This window comes from Schistocerca piceifrons, chromosome 3, assembly GCF_021461385.2.
Source record: "Schistocerca piceifrons isolate TAMUIC-IGC-003096 chromosome 3, iqSchPice1.1, whole genome shotgun sequence".
NCBI lineage: Eukaryota > Metazoa > Arthropoda > Insecta > Orthoptera > Acrididae > Schistocerca > Schistocerca piceifrons.
Window position 1 is genome coordinate 289,587,991 of NC_060140.1, and position 19,027 is coordinate 289,607,017.

A 19,027-nucleotide genomic window follows, 5' to 3' on the forward strand; every position below is an offset into this window, starting at 1 on the left:
ATAAGGGTTGGGACTACATGGCATATGGAAGCATTGAGCGATGAACTTGAAGGGTTGTCATGTGACGTCCTTCCAGACCAAATGACGAGAACAGTGTTAAGGCGTCCGCTAGCGATAAGCAAGAAATCCGGGTTCGAGTCACGGTACAGCAAAAATTTTCATGTGTCGTAAACAGCTGACGTCAATGCATAGTCGCAGAATGCGAAACTATTTCGTAATGTTAAATAACGGATCCGGCAATGTTAGTGGTAGAGCCGGATCCCCTTCCCACTGTCACCGCTTTGGAGTGGAGAACACTAAATAAGATATCCGACAGGTTGAAAACAAGCTTTTCAAAGGGTATGACACGTCTTAGAGAGAGTTTCAGTGACCTATTGGGAATTTCGGGAGAAGTGCAGATGTCGATTTTGCAGTGTCCTCTCTATCTATCCACACGACAAGATGTAGCTGATTGTCACTGCAATGTAATCGATGTTGGTGCTGTAGGCGACTGCAGTGACGGCGTCTAGGAAGCGTAGTGAAAGCTCCTCAACAGGTGTCACAACTACATTGATGACACATAACAAAACTAACACTTCGCACTCAAACAACTATAGCAGCAGTCTTTCCACTGCTCTTGGTCTTACAGTTATTGTGATGTTAATACTTGGATAAATGCATGTTTCAGAGTTTAAGCGACAGTAGCCATGGGCGAAATGGGAAAGCCGTCTACTTTACGCAGAAGGTTGCCTCAGCTGTTCGCGGCGCTCTCAGGTATGTGTCTAGTTTACTATTTGTTCTGTAGAAGCAAGAAATATGTCTTTGGCTCTGGCGATGTTTTTAAATAAGAATAATTGAAATTCGGTAAGAAATGATGAAGCCAGTTCTGAAGACATGTAAAAACATGAGTCAGCCAGGAAAATGACGATTATGTTATATAGTATAAAACGGCACCAACAAAATTTGAGTGGTTGTAGAGGGCATCTTGAGGAACAAACTGAGAACAGCAGTTCACGCCCAGAAATGTAATCTAATGATGGCACAGGGAGCTGATTACACAGGGGCCAACGACTTCTACCGCAGTACGCCTTCGACAGCAGACGCGAGTTTGTTGGTCGAGGGATCACCAGCGGAGTTGCGATAAGGGTGAACAAGCCTGGCGCCATCTGACGACTTGCATACTGTCAAGTCCACTGAGACAACTTCCTCCACCAGTGTACTCATTCACGTTAGCTGTTGAAGAAGTGACCTGGGGCAGGCAATGGCTTCTATCATATCGATTGTCTGTAATGTCGTTGGTTGACGTTTCCTCAAGTTGTTCATTAAGACAACCTGTGCAATCCCTTAACGTTTGTCGGTATGGTTTTGCTATCCTTTTGTTCTTCTACGGCGTAATCTGTTTACCAATCTCTTACTTAATTTCTTTCTAGCAGTTCAAACATTTATTATACACGGTGCAGTCATTTTTATGTGACCGCCGCCTATGCTCGACGTCAACGTGCAATTAACCATTCACAGACGGCTGGTGACAGTACCGGCAGTGGAGAAAATATGATTCGTGTTTGGGGAATGCGGAAAATTGTACAATCATTGTCGTAACGCGGAAACGCAGAGATTTATCTGACGTCCAAAAGGGCACGATCATTGGCCTTCGCTCCAAGGGTGTAAGTATTTGCTAAACGGCTAAGTTTGTAAACAATTCACGTTCCGCCGAGGTTAAAGTGTGCAGTGCATGGCAAAACGGCACTATTCAGAACTTGCACCGAAGCAGCTGTGGTGTACCACCGTCCGTAGATAACATTGCTGAACGACTGCTGCAAGACATGTGCAGGCGAATACTCATGCAGCTGTTGAGTAATTGACCACCAGATGAACTATGGGGCCAATAACAGTATTTTCACAACAAGGGTTCAGCGCTTGGTTCCTGCATCCTGCTGGAATCCACATGCTAATATACGAACTGGACGCCCATTGAGCCGTGATAAGCGGCCTTTTCAGATGAATAACATTTTGTGCTCCATCAGACAGACGAACGTTCTGCTGTACAGCGTGAAACGTCTGAAAGCAAACACGGAAGGAGCTTGTGTGGAGAAAGTTATCTTGGCATTCCCTGAGTGATCTCGTCATTCTAGAAGGCACAATGGATCAACACAAATCGAATCTATCCTCGGGGACCATGTCCACTCCTACATGCAGTTTGTTATTCCCAGGCTCGATAGCATGTCAGCAGGACAATGGGACGCGTCTCACAGCTCGCAGGGTACGTGCGTGGTTCGAAGAGCACCAGGCTGAGTTTACCGTACTCAAAAATGACTCTGAGCACTATGGGACTTAATATCTGAGGTCATCTGTCCCCTAGACTTAGAACTACTTAAACCTAGCTAACCTAAGGACATCACACACATCCATGCCCGAGGCAGGATTCGAACCTGCGACCGTAGCGGTCACGCGGTTCCAGACTGAAGCGCCTAGAACCGCTCGACCACAGCAGCCGACACTTACCGTACGCCCCTGGCCACTGAAGTCCCCAGATTTAAATCCAATCGATAATCTCTGGGATCACCTCGATTGGGCCGTCCATGCCACAAATCTTCAGCCAAGATACTTAATGCAGATGACCACTGTACAGGAGTTGGTACGCCTCCACATTAATGTCGATACCTTTCTGAACCTCACTAACTCTCTTCCTGCACACCTCATAGCGATCGCGCTGCAAAAGGTGGTTAAGCAGACTTTTGACAAGTGGTCACTGGACAGTGTATTTTTGAACTACTTTTGGCAAAAAAAGATATATACAATATAGACCATGAGAGATGACGTTTTTGTAATCAGGTCAATTACTATTTCCACAGCAACCTTGATTATACTTGACTTCCACGACGTTTTACTTTCTTTCTAGGCCTTCACTGGACCAATTAGTCGTTAGGTCTAGCAATATTTCCCCTCAGCCCAGTGCTTTGTCATCCCGGCGCTATGGGTGTTTTTCCATTTAAGATTTGATGTCACTCCAGTATCTGGACTCATTTTTACTGCTGTTAGTAACTGGATATAATCGAACGATCTGATAAGCATTCTGTAGTGGTCTCTGTCATTAATGAGGCTGTGGTGAAAGAGACAGCCTACATTACACTTGTCCGTCCTCTGCTGGAATAGAGTTGCGCGGTATGGGATCCTTATCAGGTAGGATTGACTGAGGACATCGAAAAAGTGCAAAGAAGGGCAGCTCGTTTCGTGTTATCGTGCGATAGGGGTGAGAATGTCGCTGATATAATACGCGAGTTGGGACGGCAGTCACTGAAAGGTTGGCGGTTTTCTTTGTGGCGAGATCTGTTTACGAAATTTCAATCTCCAACTTCCTCTTCCGAATGCGAAAATATTTTGTTGACACCCACCTACGTAGGGAGAAATGATCATCATAATAAAATAAGAGAAATCAGAGCTCGAATGGAAAAATATAAATGTTCCTTTTTCCCACACGCCATTCGAGAGTGGAATGTTAGAGAAGTAGTATGAAAATGGTTCAATGAACCCTCTGCCAAGCACTTAAGTGTGAATTGCAAAGTAACCATGTAGATGTAGACGTAGATGTAATTCTTTTATATGTGATGCACTAGCAGGTCTAAACGATAGGTTGAGGACAGCGGGTAGAGCCTCTAACGTAACAAAAGGATTCGATTGTGTGGAACAGTAGAATAGTTTTGCATTATTTGGGGCATTACAGGATTAGGGAAGAAGCTCGACAGTGGTACACTTCATACCTGGAAAGCAGGAGCGGAATGCTGTTTTCCAGTATCTACAAACAGGGAAGAGTTTTAAATCTGACTGGGCACATATAAAGTGCGCAGTGCAACAGGGTTCGGTTCTGGGACTTGCTTTTTTTTACATATATCAATAATCCCAATTCCAAAGAAAGTAGGTACTGACAGCTGTGAAAATTACCGAACTATCAGTTTAATAAGTCACGGATGCAAAATACTAAATGAATCCTTTGCAGCAGAATGGAAAAATTGTAGAAGCCGACCTCGAGGAAGATCGTTTTGGATTCCAGAGAAGCGGAGGAACACGCGAGGCAATACTGTCCCTACGACTTCTCATAGAGGTTAGGAAAGGAAAGGCAAACCTACATTTATAGAATTTGTAGACTTAGGGAAAACGTTTCATAATGTTGACTGGAATACTCTCTTTCAAATTCTAAAGGTGGCAGGGGTAAAACACAGGGAGCGAAAGGCTATTTACAATTTATAGAGAAACCATGTGGCAGTTATAAGAGTCGAGGAGCACGAAATGGAAGAAGTAGTTGAGAAGGGAGTGAGGCAGGGCTGTAGCCTAACCGCAGTTTTATTCAATCTGTATATGGTGTAAGCAGTAAAGGAAACAATAGAAAAATTTGAATGAGGAATTAAAGTCCAGAGAGTAGAAATAAAATCTTTGTGCTTTACCTATGACATTGTAATTCTGTCAGAAACAGTAAAGGACTTGGAAGAGCAGTTGAACGGAATGAACAGTATCTTAAAAGGAGACTATAAGATCAACATCGACAAAAGCAAAACGAGGGTAATGGAATGTAGTCGGATTAAATCAGGTGATGGTGAGGGAATCAGGTTAGGAAAAGAGACTCTTGAAGTAGTAAAGGAGTTTTACTATTTGGGGAGCAAAATAACTGATGATTGTCGAAGTAGGGAGGAAAGTGTAAACTGGCAATGGAAAGAAAAACGTTTCTGAAGAATAGAAATTTTTTAACATCGAGTTTATATTTAAGTGTCAGGAAGTCCTTTCGGAAAGTATTCCTATGGAGCATAGCCATATATGGAAGTGAAACATTGACAATAAGCAGTTTAAACAAGAAGAGAATAGAAACTTTTGAAATGTGGTGCTGCAGAAGAATGCTGAAAATTAGATGGGTAGATCACGTAACTAATGAAGAGGTACTGAAATGAACTGGGTAGAAGTGAAATTTGTGGCACGGCCTGATCAATAGAACGGATCGGTCGGTACGACACATTCTGAAGAATCAAGGGGTCACCAGTTTAGTATTGGAGGGAAGCATATGGGGTGAAAATCGTAGAGGGAATACAGTAAGTAGATTCAGAGGGATGTAGGTTGTAGTAGTTATTCAGATACGAAAGGGTTGCACAGGATAGAATAACATGGAAAGCTGCATGAAGCCATTCTTTCGACTGAAGACCGTAACAGGAAACAACAACATCAACGATCTGCCACTAAACATGACAGGTGGCATTATAATTGTTATTTTTGCAGGTGACACAAGTATTAATTTGAAAGACGTGGAACATAATATAAATGACCTACAAGAGGCAATACCCGTGATGTACCCGTGGGCTAGGGGTAGAATCTTTGATTCATAATCAAAACGTCTTCGGTCCCGGGTTCGATACCCACCACTGCCTAAATTTTGATAAATAATCAGCATTGGCGGCCGAAGACTTCCGGCATAAGAAGTCAGCCTCATTCTGCCAACGGCCTTGTCAAAGAGGGCGGAGGAGCGGATAGAGGTTCAGGGCACTCTCTTGTCCTAGGGGTGGGAAATTGCCCCTAAAGGCGGAAGAATCAGCAATGATCAACGACATGAGGATGCAGAAGGCGATGGAAACCACTGCATTAAAGACAAACAACGTCTATCCACACGACATGTGGCCCGTATTTGAAGAAGTGTCATGATGATCTCTCCATTGGCAAAAGATTCCGGAATAGTCCCCCATTCGGATCTCCGGGAGGGGACTGCCAAGGGGGAGGTTCCCATGAGTAAAAGATTGAATAATCAACGAAAGGATAACGTTCTACGAGTCGGGGCGTGGAATGTCAGAAGCTTGAACGTGGTAGGGAAACTAGAAAATCTGAAAAGGGAAATGCAAAGGCTCAATCTAGATATAGTAGGGGTCAGTGAAGTGAAGTGGAAGGAAGACAAGGATTTCTGGTCAGATGAGTATCGGGTAATATCAACAGCAGCAGAAAATGGTATAACAGGTGTAGGATTCGTTATGAATAGGAAGGTAGGGCAGAGGGTGTGTTACTGTGAACAGTTCAGTCGCCGGGTTGTTCTAATCAGAATTGACAGCAGACCAACACCGACAACTATAGTTCAGGTATACATGCCGACGTCGCAAGCTGAAGATGAACAGATAGAGAAAGTGTATGAGGATATTGAAAGGGTAATGCAGTATGTAAAGGGGGACGAAAATCTAATAGTCATGGGCGACTGGAATGCAGTTGTAGGGGAAGGAGTAGAAGAAAAGGTTACAGGAGAATATGGGCTTGGGACAAGGAATGAAAGAGGAGAATGACTAATTGAGTTCTGTAACAAGTTTCAGCTAGTAATAGCAAATACCATGTTCAAGAATCACAAGAGGAGGAGGTATACTTGGAAAAGGCCGGGAGATACGGGAAGATCTCAATTAGATTACATCATGGTCAGACAGAGATTCTGAAATCAGATACTGGATTGTAAGGCATACCTAGGAGCAGTTATAGACTCAGATCACAATATGGTAGTGATGAAGAGTAGGCTGAAGTTCAAGACATTAGTCAGGAAGAATCAATACGCAAAGAAGTGGGATATGGAAGTACTAAGGAATGACGAGATACGTTTGAAGTTCTCTAACGCTATAGATACAGCAATAAGGAATAGCGCAGTAGGCAGTACAGTTGAAGAGGAATGGACATCTCTAAACAGGGCCATCACAGAAGTTGGGAAGGAAAACATAGGTACAAAGAAGGTAGCTGCGAAGAAACCATGGGTAACAGAAGAAATACTTCAGTTGATTGATGCAAGGAGGAAGTACAAACATGTTCCGGGAAAATCAGGAATACAGAAATACAAGTCGCTGAGGAATGAAATAATTAGGGAGTACAGGGAAGCTAAGACGAAATGGATGCAGGAAAAATGTGAAGACATCGAAAAAGATATGATTATCGGAAGGACAGACTCAGCATACAGGAAAGTCAAAACAACCTTTGGTGACATTAAAAGCAACGGTGGTAACATTAAGAGTGCAACGGGAATTCCACTGTTAAATGCAGAGGAGAGAGCAGATAGGTGGAAAGAATACATTGAAAGCCTCTATGAGGGTGAAGATCTGTCTGATGTGATAGAAGAAGAAATAGGAGTCGATTTAGAAGAGATAGGGGATCCAGTATTAGAATCGGAATTTAAAAGAGCTTTGGAGGACTTACGGTCAAATAAGGCAGAAGGGATAGATAACATTCCATCAGAATTTCTAAAATCATTGCGGGAAGTGGCAACAAAACGACTATTCACGTTGGTGAGTAGAATATGTGAGTCTGGCGACATACCATCTGACTTTCGGAAAGGATCATGCATACAATTCCGAAGACAGCATGAGCTGACAAGTGCGAGAATTATCGCACAATCAGCTTAACAGCTCATGCATCGAAGCTGCTTACAAGAATAATATACAGAAGAATGGAAAAGAAAATTGAGAATGCGCTAGGTGACGATCAGTTTGGCTCTAGGAAAAGTAAAGGGACGAGAGAGGCAATTCTGACGTTACGGCTAACAATGGAAGCAAGGCTAAAGAAAAATCAAGACACTTTCATAGGATTTGTCGACCTGGAAAAAGCGTTCGACAATATAAAATGGTGCAAGCTGTTCGAGATTCTGAAAAAAGTAGGGGTAAGCTATAGGGAGAGACGGGTCATATACAATATGTACAACAACCAAGAGGGAATAATAAGAGAGGACGATCAAGAACGAAGTGCTCGTATTAAGAAGGGTGTAAGACAAGTCTGTAGCCTTTCGCCCCTACTCTTCAATCTGTACATCGAGGAAGCAATGATGGAAATAAAAGAAAGGTTCAGGAGTGGAATTAAAATACAAGGTGAAAGGATATCAATGATACGATTCGCTGATGACATTGCTATCCTGAGTGAAAGTGAAGAAGAATTAAATGATCTGCTGAACGGAATGAACAGTCTAATGAGTAGACAGTATGGTTTGAGAGTAAATCGGAGAAAGAAGAAGGTAATGAGAAGTAGTAGAAGTGAGAACAGCGAGAAACTTAGCATCAGGATTGATGGTCACGAAGTCAATGAAGTTAAGGAATTCTGCTACCTAGGCAGTAAAATAACCAATAACGGACGGAGCAAGGAGGACATCAAAAGCAGACTCGCTATGGCAAAAAAGGCATTTCTGGCCAAGAGAAGTCTACTAATATCAAATACCGGCCTTAATTTGAGGAAGAAATTTCTGAGGATGTACGTCTGGAGTACAGCATTGTATGGTAATGAAACATGGACTGTGGGAAAACCAGAACAGAAGAGAATCGAAGCATTTGAGATGTGGTGCTATAGACGAATGTTGAAAATTAGGCGGACTGATAAGGTAAGGAATGAGGAGGTTCTACGCAGAATCGGAGAGGAAAGGAATATGTAGAAAACACTGATAAGGAGAAGGGACAGGACGATAGGACATCTGCTAAGACATGAGGGAATGACTTCCATGGTACTAGAGGGAGCTGTAGAGGGCAAAAACTGTAGAGGAAGACAGAGATTGGAATACGTCAAGCAAATAATTGAGGACATAGGTTGCAAGTGCTACTCTGAGATGAAGAGGTTGGCACAGGAAAGGAATTCGTGGCGGGCCGCATCAAACCAGTCAGTAGACTGATGACCAAAAAAAAAAAAAAAAAGTAAGATGCAGAATAGGAATATCTGACAAAATTTGAAATTTTCATTTTTTTGCATTAACCGATAACTGGAGCGCAACTCTGTGCACTGTGCAGAAAGATCACAGATATGCTCACTGGAACATGATTTTTCTGGCTGCTGATTATCATGTAAGATTTGGAATGACATATCAAGCGCACTTGTTCCTTTTCTGTAAAGTAAAAATGTCCTTTCTGCATCTTATAGTTTAATTGCATTGCAGACTCTCCGCTCGTAATGTCGAAATGCTAGGAAGAGTTAGTTGTGGAGAATTCAGATGATACTCTAACTGTCAAGAAATGGTGGGCCAGGAACTATAATAATGTGTCTCTATCAGATGACACAACAGGAAGAGATATTCCTAAGGGAATAAGCTTAAGCGTACTGAATATAAATCACCCATGAAAATTAAGACCGTTGGTTTTAAGCATATTGATAGACTAGCCAGCCATACATTTACTCTTAAATCCCATAATATCCTTCCGAGTCTACCTCATGAGAAAGGATACATCTCTGCTGGTATCCCAACAATGATAAAAAAGAGTAGGATATGCAAAAACTTGCACAACATGTTCATGCAGGATACAGTGAGTTTTATGAGACATTTTTCAAATGGCACACAACATAAATAGAAGAATACGACAATGAATGAGAAGAAAAACTGCCTATAATTATTCTGTTCATACGTTTTTCTAAGATTATTAATTTTTTTCACGTCCTGATTGTGTCATTTGAAATAACAATGTAAAAAGTTTTTTTCTGACAGTTGGCTGTTTATTTTATTAATATTTTTAAAATTTCTGAAATTGTAAAGGTCATGCTTTGCAAAAAGGGCATGTGTATAATACACACAATGGACAGTAATTGGCTCAAATGACACATGTCGGAGAAGTTTTCCTTTCAGCAATGGGACAAAATATGACTTCAAAGGTGCAGAAAAGGTTCATACGGAAACTTCGTGTTTCAAACTATCTACGACTTTCTTTGTATCTACTGAAAACTTTCAATTTTGTTATATGTATGTCCTTTCTACACTTTTAGTTCAAATGATGTCGCTAATATGGTAGTCAGTAACATCGACATGTGGCTTTCAGAGAACAGATTCGTGTTTAACTGTATCAAAAAGCAGCGTTTGTGACGTAGAACTCTTGTAAAAAAGAAATTTTGTTGTTGCAGAGTGGTCAAACAGTTACTGATGTCGACCATTCTAAATTCTTTGGGTTGAGGATAGACGGAAGTGTCTCTTTCACCATCTTGTGGAAAAACTGAACGCTTCTGTCTTCACTATCAGAGTGACCTCCACTGTCTCCGACACTAAAACACGAAGGCTTATTAACGCTGCTTACTTTCTCTGTATTGTCTATACAGATAAAAAGTAACTGTTCGTTTGCTCAAAATCGTGTCCCTCCGAAAGTTTTGACACAACGTTGAATTCTAATACTGACGTGTTCTTAGGTTTCTAATTATTTAAGATATGTATATTTTTGATACATATAATATGTAAATGTATCGTTGTTGTTGTGATCTTCAGGGGGAAAGACTGGTTTGATGCATCTCACCATGATAAAGGGATAATATTGTTACCAAAAAAAAAAATTTTCTTTCCCGTTTTACTTCAGATTTTTACATGTTACTGTAAAAAAGTTTATACACATATAGACTCCACACTTCTTAATACATAAATTTACAAAGTGAGTCACTAACTATTGCTACCAAGAATAACTCCGAAAGTATGATAGAAGATGAAAAGTTTGTGGGACAAAAGTTGCTTGGGAAAACGGGGGCCATAATATGACGTTGGTTTTTTGTAGCTAGGTGGGGTCGCTTCAGAGATATGAAGGTCAACTTTTATTATTTTATTTTTTTAATGAGGTGCTATAGTTTGTTACTTGTTTTCTGATAGCGGCTATAGAGACGAATCCAATGATGTGTAACAGTAAGGTCTTTGAAGGTTAACGAAGGTCACAAAGGTGGCAAGAACGTACCTTTAGAGAAGGTGTTCGAAGTGATGACCACTGGTATCAATGCAGTGCTGCAATCTTCTTATCATGGATAAGGTGGTATTCCTTATCACATCGGGACTTACCGAAGCACAATTCTCTATCTTATATCTTCAGCTGTAGTTGGAATGTCTTTATAAACAATGTCTTCAAGAATCCCCACAAGAAAAAGTCCATAGGCGTCAAGTCTGGCGAACGAGCCAACCACGATACATCTCCGTGTTCAATCCAACGATTTGGGAATTGTCTCTACAACTCATTTCTAGCCATCAGCGAAAAATGTGCTGGACACTCATCGTGTTGATACCACATTCTGTTCCTTGTTCCTAAAGCTATTTCCAGAATGCCACACCATACATTCACCGACCACGGTTTTTGGTGTGCAACTTGCCACAGCCAACATGGATTTTCAGTTAACCAATAATGCATGTTACGCAAATTATCATTTCTATGATTCGTGAATGTAGCCCAGTCAGTAAATAAAATCAAATTAATAAATGTGTCATCCCTCTGAATCTGAAGTTGAGCCCATCGGCAGAATTCAGTGCGAGGCGTAGAATCCGTACCAGTTAATTCTTGGTGGTGACTGATATGGTAAGGACGATATTTGTAGCGATGCAGAACACGAACAACACTACTCTGGCTCATGCCATATTCCCTTGCGATTTGACGTGAATTAACACAAGGATCTCAAGCGTACCAATTTCCACTTCCTCGTTAGTATCTTTCCTTTGCCAGATATGTTTCCGATGCGTTAAAGATCCAGTTGTCCTCATACACATATTTAAATGTACGACGTGTAGGGTGAGTACATTGAGGATATCTTTGAGTATATAAGTCTCTAGCTCTTACTGAATTTCGTTGGCATTCTCCGTAAATGAGAAACATATCGACTTGTTCTTCGAAGAATACGTTATTCACATTCACTTGATTCGATGACACTAGTCTCTCCGTTCCTATTAGTGTTGTATTGCGAAACCGTCGAATGGTGTTTACATGTCAGTGGCACATTTGATGGATACGCCGTATCCGGCGAATATTTCCTATTTGCACGATGTACGAGAGAGAATTGTCAGAGCATGCGCTTCGATAAGTGCCGAAGTGATGAGGAATACCACTCAATTCATGATAAGAAGATTGTAGCATTGCACTGATACCAATGGTCATCACTTCGAACACCTTCTGTAAATGGACGTTCATTCCACCTTTGCGACCTTCGTTGACCTTCAAATGCCTTACTGTTACACATCATTGGATTCGTCTCGATAGACGCTATCGGAAAATAAGTACCTAACTATAGCATCCCATTTAAAAAAAGGAAGCTGACCTTGATATCTATTACGCGACCCCACCTAACAACAAAAACCCAACGTCATATCATGGCCCCCGTTGCCCCGTGGAACATTTGTCCCACAAACAGAGTCGAGGGAGAGAAGGGGTATATACAGGGTGGTCCATTGATCGTGACCGGGCCAAATATATCACGAAATAAGCGTCAAACAAAAAACTTCAAAGACGGAAACTTGTCTAGCTTGAAGGGGGAAACCAGATGGCGCTATGGTTGGCCCGCTAGATGGCGCTGCCATAGGTCAAACGGATATAAAAATGCGTTTTTTTTAAAAATAGGAACTCCCATTTTTATTACATATTCGTGTAGTACGTAGAGATAGATGGCGCTGTAATAGTCTTAAACATATGGAGACAATTTTAGACGAACATTTGGTAACAGGTAGGTGTTTTAAATTAAAATGCAGAACATAGGTACGTTGGAACATTTTATTTCGGTTGTTCCAATGTGATACATGTACCTTTGTGAAGTTATCACTTCTAAGAACGCATGCTGTTACAGCGTGATTACCTGTAAATACCACATTAATGCAATAAATGCTCAAAATGATGTCCGTCGACCTCAATGCATTTGGCAATACGTGTAACGACATTCCTCTCAACAGCCAGTAGTTCGCCTTCCGTAATGTTCGCACATGCATTGACAATGCGCTGACGTATGTTGTCAGGCGTTGTCGGTGGATCACGATAGCAAATATCCTTCAACTTTCCCCAAAGAAAGAAAGCCGGGGACGTCAGATCCCGTGAACGTGCGGCCATGGTATGGTGCTTCGACGACCAATCCACCTGTCATGAAATATGCTATTCCATACCGCTTCAACCGCACGCGAGCTATGTGACGGACATCCATCATGTTGGAAGTACATCGCCATTCTGTCATGCAGTGAAACATCTTGCAGTAGCATCGGTAGAACATTACATAGGACATCAGCACTCATTGCACCATTTAGATTGCCATCGATAAAACGGGGGCTAATTATCCTTCCTCCCATAATGCCGCACCATACATTAACCCGCCAAGGTCGCTGATGTTCCATTTGTCGCAGCCATCGTGGATTATCCGTTGTTTAATAGTGCATATTATGCCGATTTACGTTACCGCTGTTGGTGAATGACGCTTCGTCGCCAAGTTGAACACGGGCAAAAAATCTGTCATCGTCCCGTAACTTCTCTTGTGCCCAGTGGCAGAACTGTACACGACGTTCAAAGTCGTCGCCATGCTATTCCTGGTGCATAGAAATATGGTACGGATGCAATAGATGTTGATGTAGCATTCTCAACACCGACGTTTTTGAGATTCCTGATTCTCGCGCACTTTGTCTGCTACTGATGTGCGGATTAGCCGCGGCAGCAGCTAAAACACTTACCTGCGCATCATCATTCGTTGTATGTGGTTGACGTTTCACATGCGGCTGAACACTTCCTGTTTCCTTAAATAACGTAACCATCCGGCGAACGGTCCGGACACTTGGATAATGTCGTCCAGGATACCGAGCAGCATACATAGCACACGCCCGTTGGGCATTTTGATCACAATAGCCATACATCAACACGATATAGACTATTCCCGCAATTGGTGAACGGTCCTTTTTAACACATAAGCAAATACCGTTGGCACTGGCGGAATATTACGTGATACCACGTACTTATACGTTTGTGACTATTGAGGCGCCATCTGTCACAAAGCGAAAAAAGTGGTCCAACTAAACCATTCATAATTCTTTACGGACTACACGAATATGTACTAAAATTGGTGGTTCCTGTTTAAAAAAGCTCAGTTGATATCCGTTGGCCTATGGCAGCGCCATCTAGCCGGCCAACCATAACGCCATCTGGTTTCACCCTTCAAGCTACACAAGTTTCGTTCTTTGTAGTTTTTCCGTTTGATGCTTATTTCGGGAGATATTTGGCCCGGTTACCATCAATGGGCCACCCTGTATATCCTATTCCCAAACATATTAGCAGCGCGCGCTTTCTCTTTTCCTTTTTTCCATTCAAGCAGAGCGAGCCGCAGCAAAGTGTGGCAGGGTACAGCTAGTATCTGATAGCGCTCTATTTTGGGGCAGCTTTGTGCACTCGCCAACTGTAGTCTTTGTCCGGAAACGGGTCGTGAGACCGATCTGCGGTGTAAGATCGCGAACTTCGTGTGGGCGGTTGTCCAGCTGTCTCGGAAATGAAACTTAGCCGTTTATTAATTGTTTGATTGTTCCTTTATAAATTTTATGATCAGCACTCTGTAAGAAAAGACCATGAACACAGTAGTTCCGTGACGAAGTAGCTTTGGTTCACACGGTCGTAGGGAATCCGGTAAGTAAATAAATCAAAATCTAACCTAACAAATCTTGTCTTCTTAGCATTAACCGTTCTCCTTCTAGGGGCAGTGCAAAAAATCCTTGAGTTTCTGCCGTCATCCTGACTAAATGAAGGAAGAAGGTTCGCCCCATTGTCATTGTTATTATAAAGCTCTCTAGATTATGATAGAGAACCCTCATATGCGTTAATCAGTATACACCATATATTTTAATAAGACTAGTTCCTAGAGAATCTTTCTGGCCTTTAGCTGGCATTCTGAATCATATTGTTGCTGTTGTGGTCTTCAGTCCTGAGACTGGTTTGATGCAGCTCTCCATGCTACTCTACACTGTGCAAGCTTCTTCATCTCCCAGTACCCACTGCAGCCTACATATTTCTGAATCTGCTTAGTGTATTCATCTCTTGGTCTCCCTCTACGATTTTTACCCTCCACGTTGCCGTCCAATACTAAATTGGTGATCCCTTGATGCCTCAGAACATGTCCTACCAACAGATCCCTTCTTCTAGTCAAGTTGTGCCACAAGCTCCTCTTCTCCCCAATTCTATTCAATACCTCCTCATTAGTTATGTGATCTACCCATCTAATCTTCAGCATTCTTCTGTAGCACCACATTTCGAAAGTTTCTATTCTCTTCTTGTCTAAGCTATTTATCGTCCACGTTTCACTTCCGTACATGGCTACACTCCATACAAATACTTTCAGAAACGACTTCCTGACATTTAAATCTATACTCGATGTTAACAAATTTTTCTTCTTCAGAAACGCTTTCCTTGCCGTTGCCAATCTACATTTTATATCCTCTCTACTTCGACCATCATCAGTTATTTTGCTTCCCAAATAGCAAAACACCTTCACTACTTTAATAAGTGTTTCATTTCCCAATCTAATTCCCTCAGCATCACCCGACCTAATTCGACTACATTCCATTATCCTCGTTTTGCTTTTGTTGATGTTCATCTTATACCCTCCTTTCAAGACACTGTCCACTGCGTTCAACCGCTCTTCCAAGTCCTTTGCTGTCTCTGACAGAGTTACAATGTCATCGGCGAACCTCAAAGTTTTTATTTCTTCTCCATGGATTTTAATACCTACTCCGAACTTTTCTTTTGTTTCCTTTATTGCTTGCTCAATATACAGATTGAATAACATCGGGGAGATGCTACAACCCTGTCTCACTCCCTTTCCAACCACTGCTTCCCTTTCATACCCCTCGACTCTTATAACGGCCATCTGGTTTCTGTACAAATTGTAAATAGCCTTTCGCTCCCTATATTTTACCCCTGCCACCATCAGAATTTGAAAGAGAGTATTCCAATCAACATTGTCAAAAGCTTTCTCTAAGTCTACAAATGCTAGATACGTAGGTTTGCCTTTCCTTAATCTTTCTTCTAAGATAAGTCGTAGGGTCAGTATTGCCTCACGTGTTCCAACATTTCTACGGAATCCAAACTGATCTTCCCCGAGGTCCACTTCTATCAGTTTTTCCATTCGTCTGTAAAGAATTCGCGTTAGTATTTTGCAGCTGTGACTTATTAAACTGATAGTTCGGTAATTTTCACATCTGTCAACACCTGCTTTCTTTGGGATTGGAATTACTATATTCTTCCTGAAGTCTGAGGGTATTTCACCTGTCTCATACATCTTGCTCACCAGATGGTAGAGTTTTGTCAGGACTGGCTCTCCCAAGGCTGTCAGCAGTTCTAATGGAATGTTGTCTACTCCGGGGGCCTTGTTTCGACTCAGGTCTTTCAGTGCTCTGTCAGACTCTTCACGCAATATCATATCTCCCATTTCATCTTCATCTCCATCCTCTTCCATTTCCATAATATTGTCCTCAAGTACATCGCGCTTGTATAGACCCTCTATATACTCCTTCCACCTTTCTGCTTTCCCTTCTTTGCTTAGAACTGGTTTTCCATCTGAGCTCTTGATATTCATGCAAGTGGTTCTCTTTTCTCCAAAGGTCTCTTTAATTTTCCTGTAGGCAGTATCTATCTTACCCCTAGTGAGATACATCCTTACATTTGTCCTCTAGCCATCCCTGCTTAGCCATTTTGCACTTCCTGTGGGTATTATTTTTGAGACGTTTGTATTCCTTTTTGCCCGCTTCATTTACTGCGTTTTTATATTTTCTCCTTTCATCAATTAAATTCAATATTTTTTCTGTTACCCAAGGGTTTCTACTAGCTCTCGTCTTTTTACCTATTTGATCCTCTGCTGCCTTCACTATTTCATCCCTCAAAGCTACCCATTCTTCTTCTACTGTATTTCTTTCCCCCATTCCTGTCAGTTGTTCCCTTATGCTCTCCCTGAAACTCTGTACAACCTCTGGTTCTTTCAGTTTACCGAGCGAGGTGGCGCAGTGGTTAGACACTGGACTCGCATTCGGGAGGACGACGGTTCAATCCCGCGTCCGGCCATCCTGATTTAGGTTTTCCGTGATTTCCCTAAATCGCTCCCGGCAAATGCCGGGATGGTTCCTTTCAAAGGGCACGGCCGACGTCCTTCCCCGTCCTTCCCTAATCCGATGAGACCGATGACCTCGCTGTTTGGTCTCCTTCCCCAAGACCAACCAACCAACTAATCTTTCAGTTTTTCCAGGTCCCATCTCCTTAAATTCCCACCTTTTTGCAATTTCTTCAGCTTTAATGTACAGTTCATAACCAATAGATTGTGGTCATAATCCACATATGCCACTGGAAATGTCTTACAATTTAAAACCTGGTTCCTAAATCTCTGTCTTGCCATTATAATCTATCTGATACCTTTTAGTATCTCCAGGGTTCTTCTATGTATGCAACCTTCTTTCATGATTCTTAAACCAAGTGTTAGCTATGATTAAGTTATGCTCTGTGCAAAATTCTACCAGGCGGCTTCCTCTTTCATTTCTTAGCCCCAATCCATATTCACCTACTATGTTTCCTTCTCTCCCTTTTCCTACTCTTGAATTCCAATCACCCATGACTACTAAATTTTCGTCTCCCTTCACTACCTGAATAATTTCTTTTATCTCGTCATACATTTCATCAATTTCTTCGTCATCTGTAGAGCTAGTTGGCATATAAACTTGTACTACAGCAGTAGGCGTGGGCTTCGTGTCTATCTTGGCCACAATAATGCGTTCACTATGCTGTTTGTAGTAGCTTACCCGCACTCCTATTTTTTTATTCATTATTAAACCTACTCCTGCATTACCCCTATTTGATTTTGTATTTATATCCCTGTATTCACCTGACCAGATGTCTTGTTCCTCCTGCCACCGAGATTCACTAATTCCCACTATATCTAACTTTAACCTATCCACTCCCCTTTTTAAACTTTCTAATCTACCTGCCCGATTAAGGGATCTGACATTCCACGCTCCGATCCGTAGAACGCCAGTTTTCTTTCTCCTGATAACAACGTCCTCTTGAGTAGTCCCCGCCCGGAGATCCGAATGGGGGACTATTTTACCTCCGGAATATTTTATCCAAGAGGACAGCATCATCATTTATTCATACAGTAAAGCTGCATGCCCTCGGGAAAATTTATGGTTGTAGTTTCCCCTTGCTTTCAGCCGTTCGCAGTACCAGAACAGCAAGGCCATTTTGGTTAGTGTTACAAGGCCAGATCAGTCAGTCATCCAGACTGTTGCCCCTGCAACTACTGAAAAGGCTGCTGCCCCTCTTCAGGAACCACACGTTTGTCTGGCCTCTCAACAGATACCCCTCCGTTGTGGTTGCACCTACGGTACGGCTATCTGTATCGTTGAGGCACGCAAGCCTCCCCACCAACGGCAAGGTCCATGGTTCAGGGGGGGATCATACATTATTGAAAGTCTCTCTACATTGTTGTGGTGTCACAGCTTTAGGTTGACGGAAAGGGATTTAAATACTTATATATTCTTACAGAGACGGTAGGAATTCTCCGGTTTGGTTTAACTATTATTCATGCCCATGGTCTTTTCCACTCTCCGAGATATTTTAATTCATTTTTTTTTTACATATTGTAACTATCTGTGATGCAGAATAAATTTTTTAAAGTTCATCGGCTAACTTAGTTTTCTATTTTTTAAATAAAATTTTCAAATAATATTCAACTATATTCAAACGGTTGCATATCCGATGGTCGAAGTGATAATCCGTAATGATAAATCTTCTTTAAACACTGGAATGAGGAGAGTAACTACTCATTTGAAATGACAACCCAAGAGAACGACTTTAGAATGAACTATGTATTCAAAACAGAGTGAGTAAAATTTCGCAGTGATCGTCACACATAACATTGGTCTGAACAATACTATACCCAACAAAGTGAAGTTATTTGTATAGACAAGCGTTCTAGCACGAACATCCCATTATGCGCGCATGTATAGAGAAGCAATTTAGATTCTCAAGCACCATAACTATTTTAATAGAAAAGAGGAAGTTTTAAAGTTAGACAAAATATGGATGACGACGTTGCGCCAGCAGAATGAGAATCGATTATTCTTAATCGAGAATGATGACGCCTTGCAAAGATAGGGATACCGTCGGCATCACGTGGCGAACGGTGGTGCCGTCTATGCACTCTATAAATGCGAGAGTACCTGGAGCCTCAGTTGCAGTAGCCGGACGACCTCAGAAGATGTCTCCCGCAGATGGAGACGAAATGTTAGGTGGAAATTTTATACATCGACCACGGCGTCTCAGCCCGGAAGTTTTAACTGAAGAAAACACCGGCTGTG

At 41.9% G+C, this 19,027-nt stretch overlaps 1 protein-coding gene across 1 annotated transcript in view; it reads left to right on the forward strand.

Annotated features, from left to right (window-relative positions):
- Positions 1-695: 695 nt before the first annotated feature.
- Positions 696-19,027, forward strand: part of LOC124788598 (facilitated trehalose transporter Tret1-like) — a 45,726-nt gene continuing 27,394 nt past the window's right edge. Inside the window, exon 1 of the mRNA XM_047255867.1 lies at positions 696-753. Coding sequence (XP_047111823.1) covers positions 696-753 — 58 coding nt within the window. The remainder of the gene's footprint in view (positions 754-19,027) is intronic.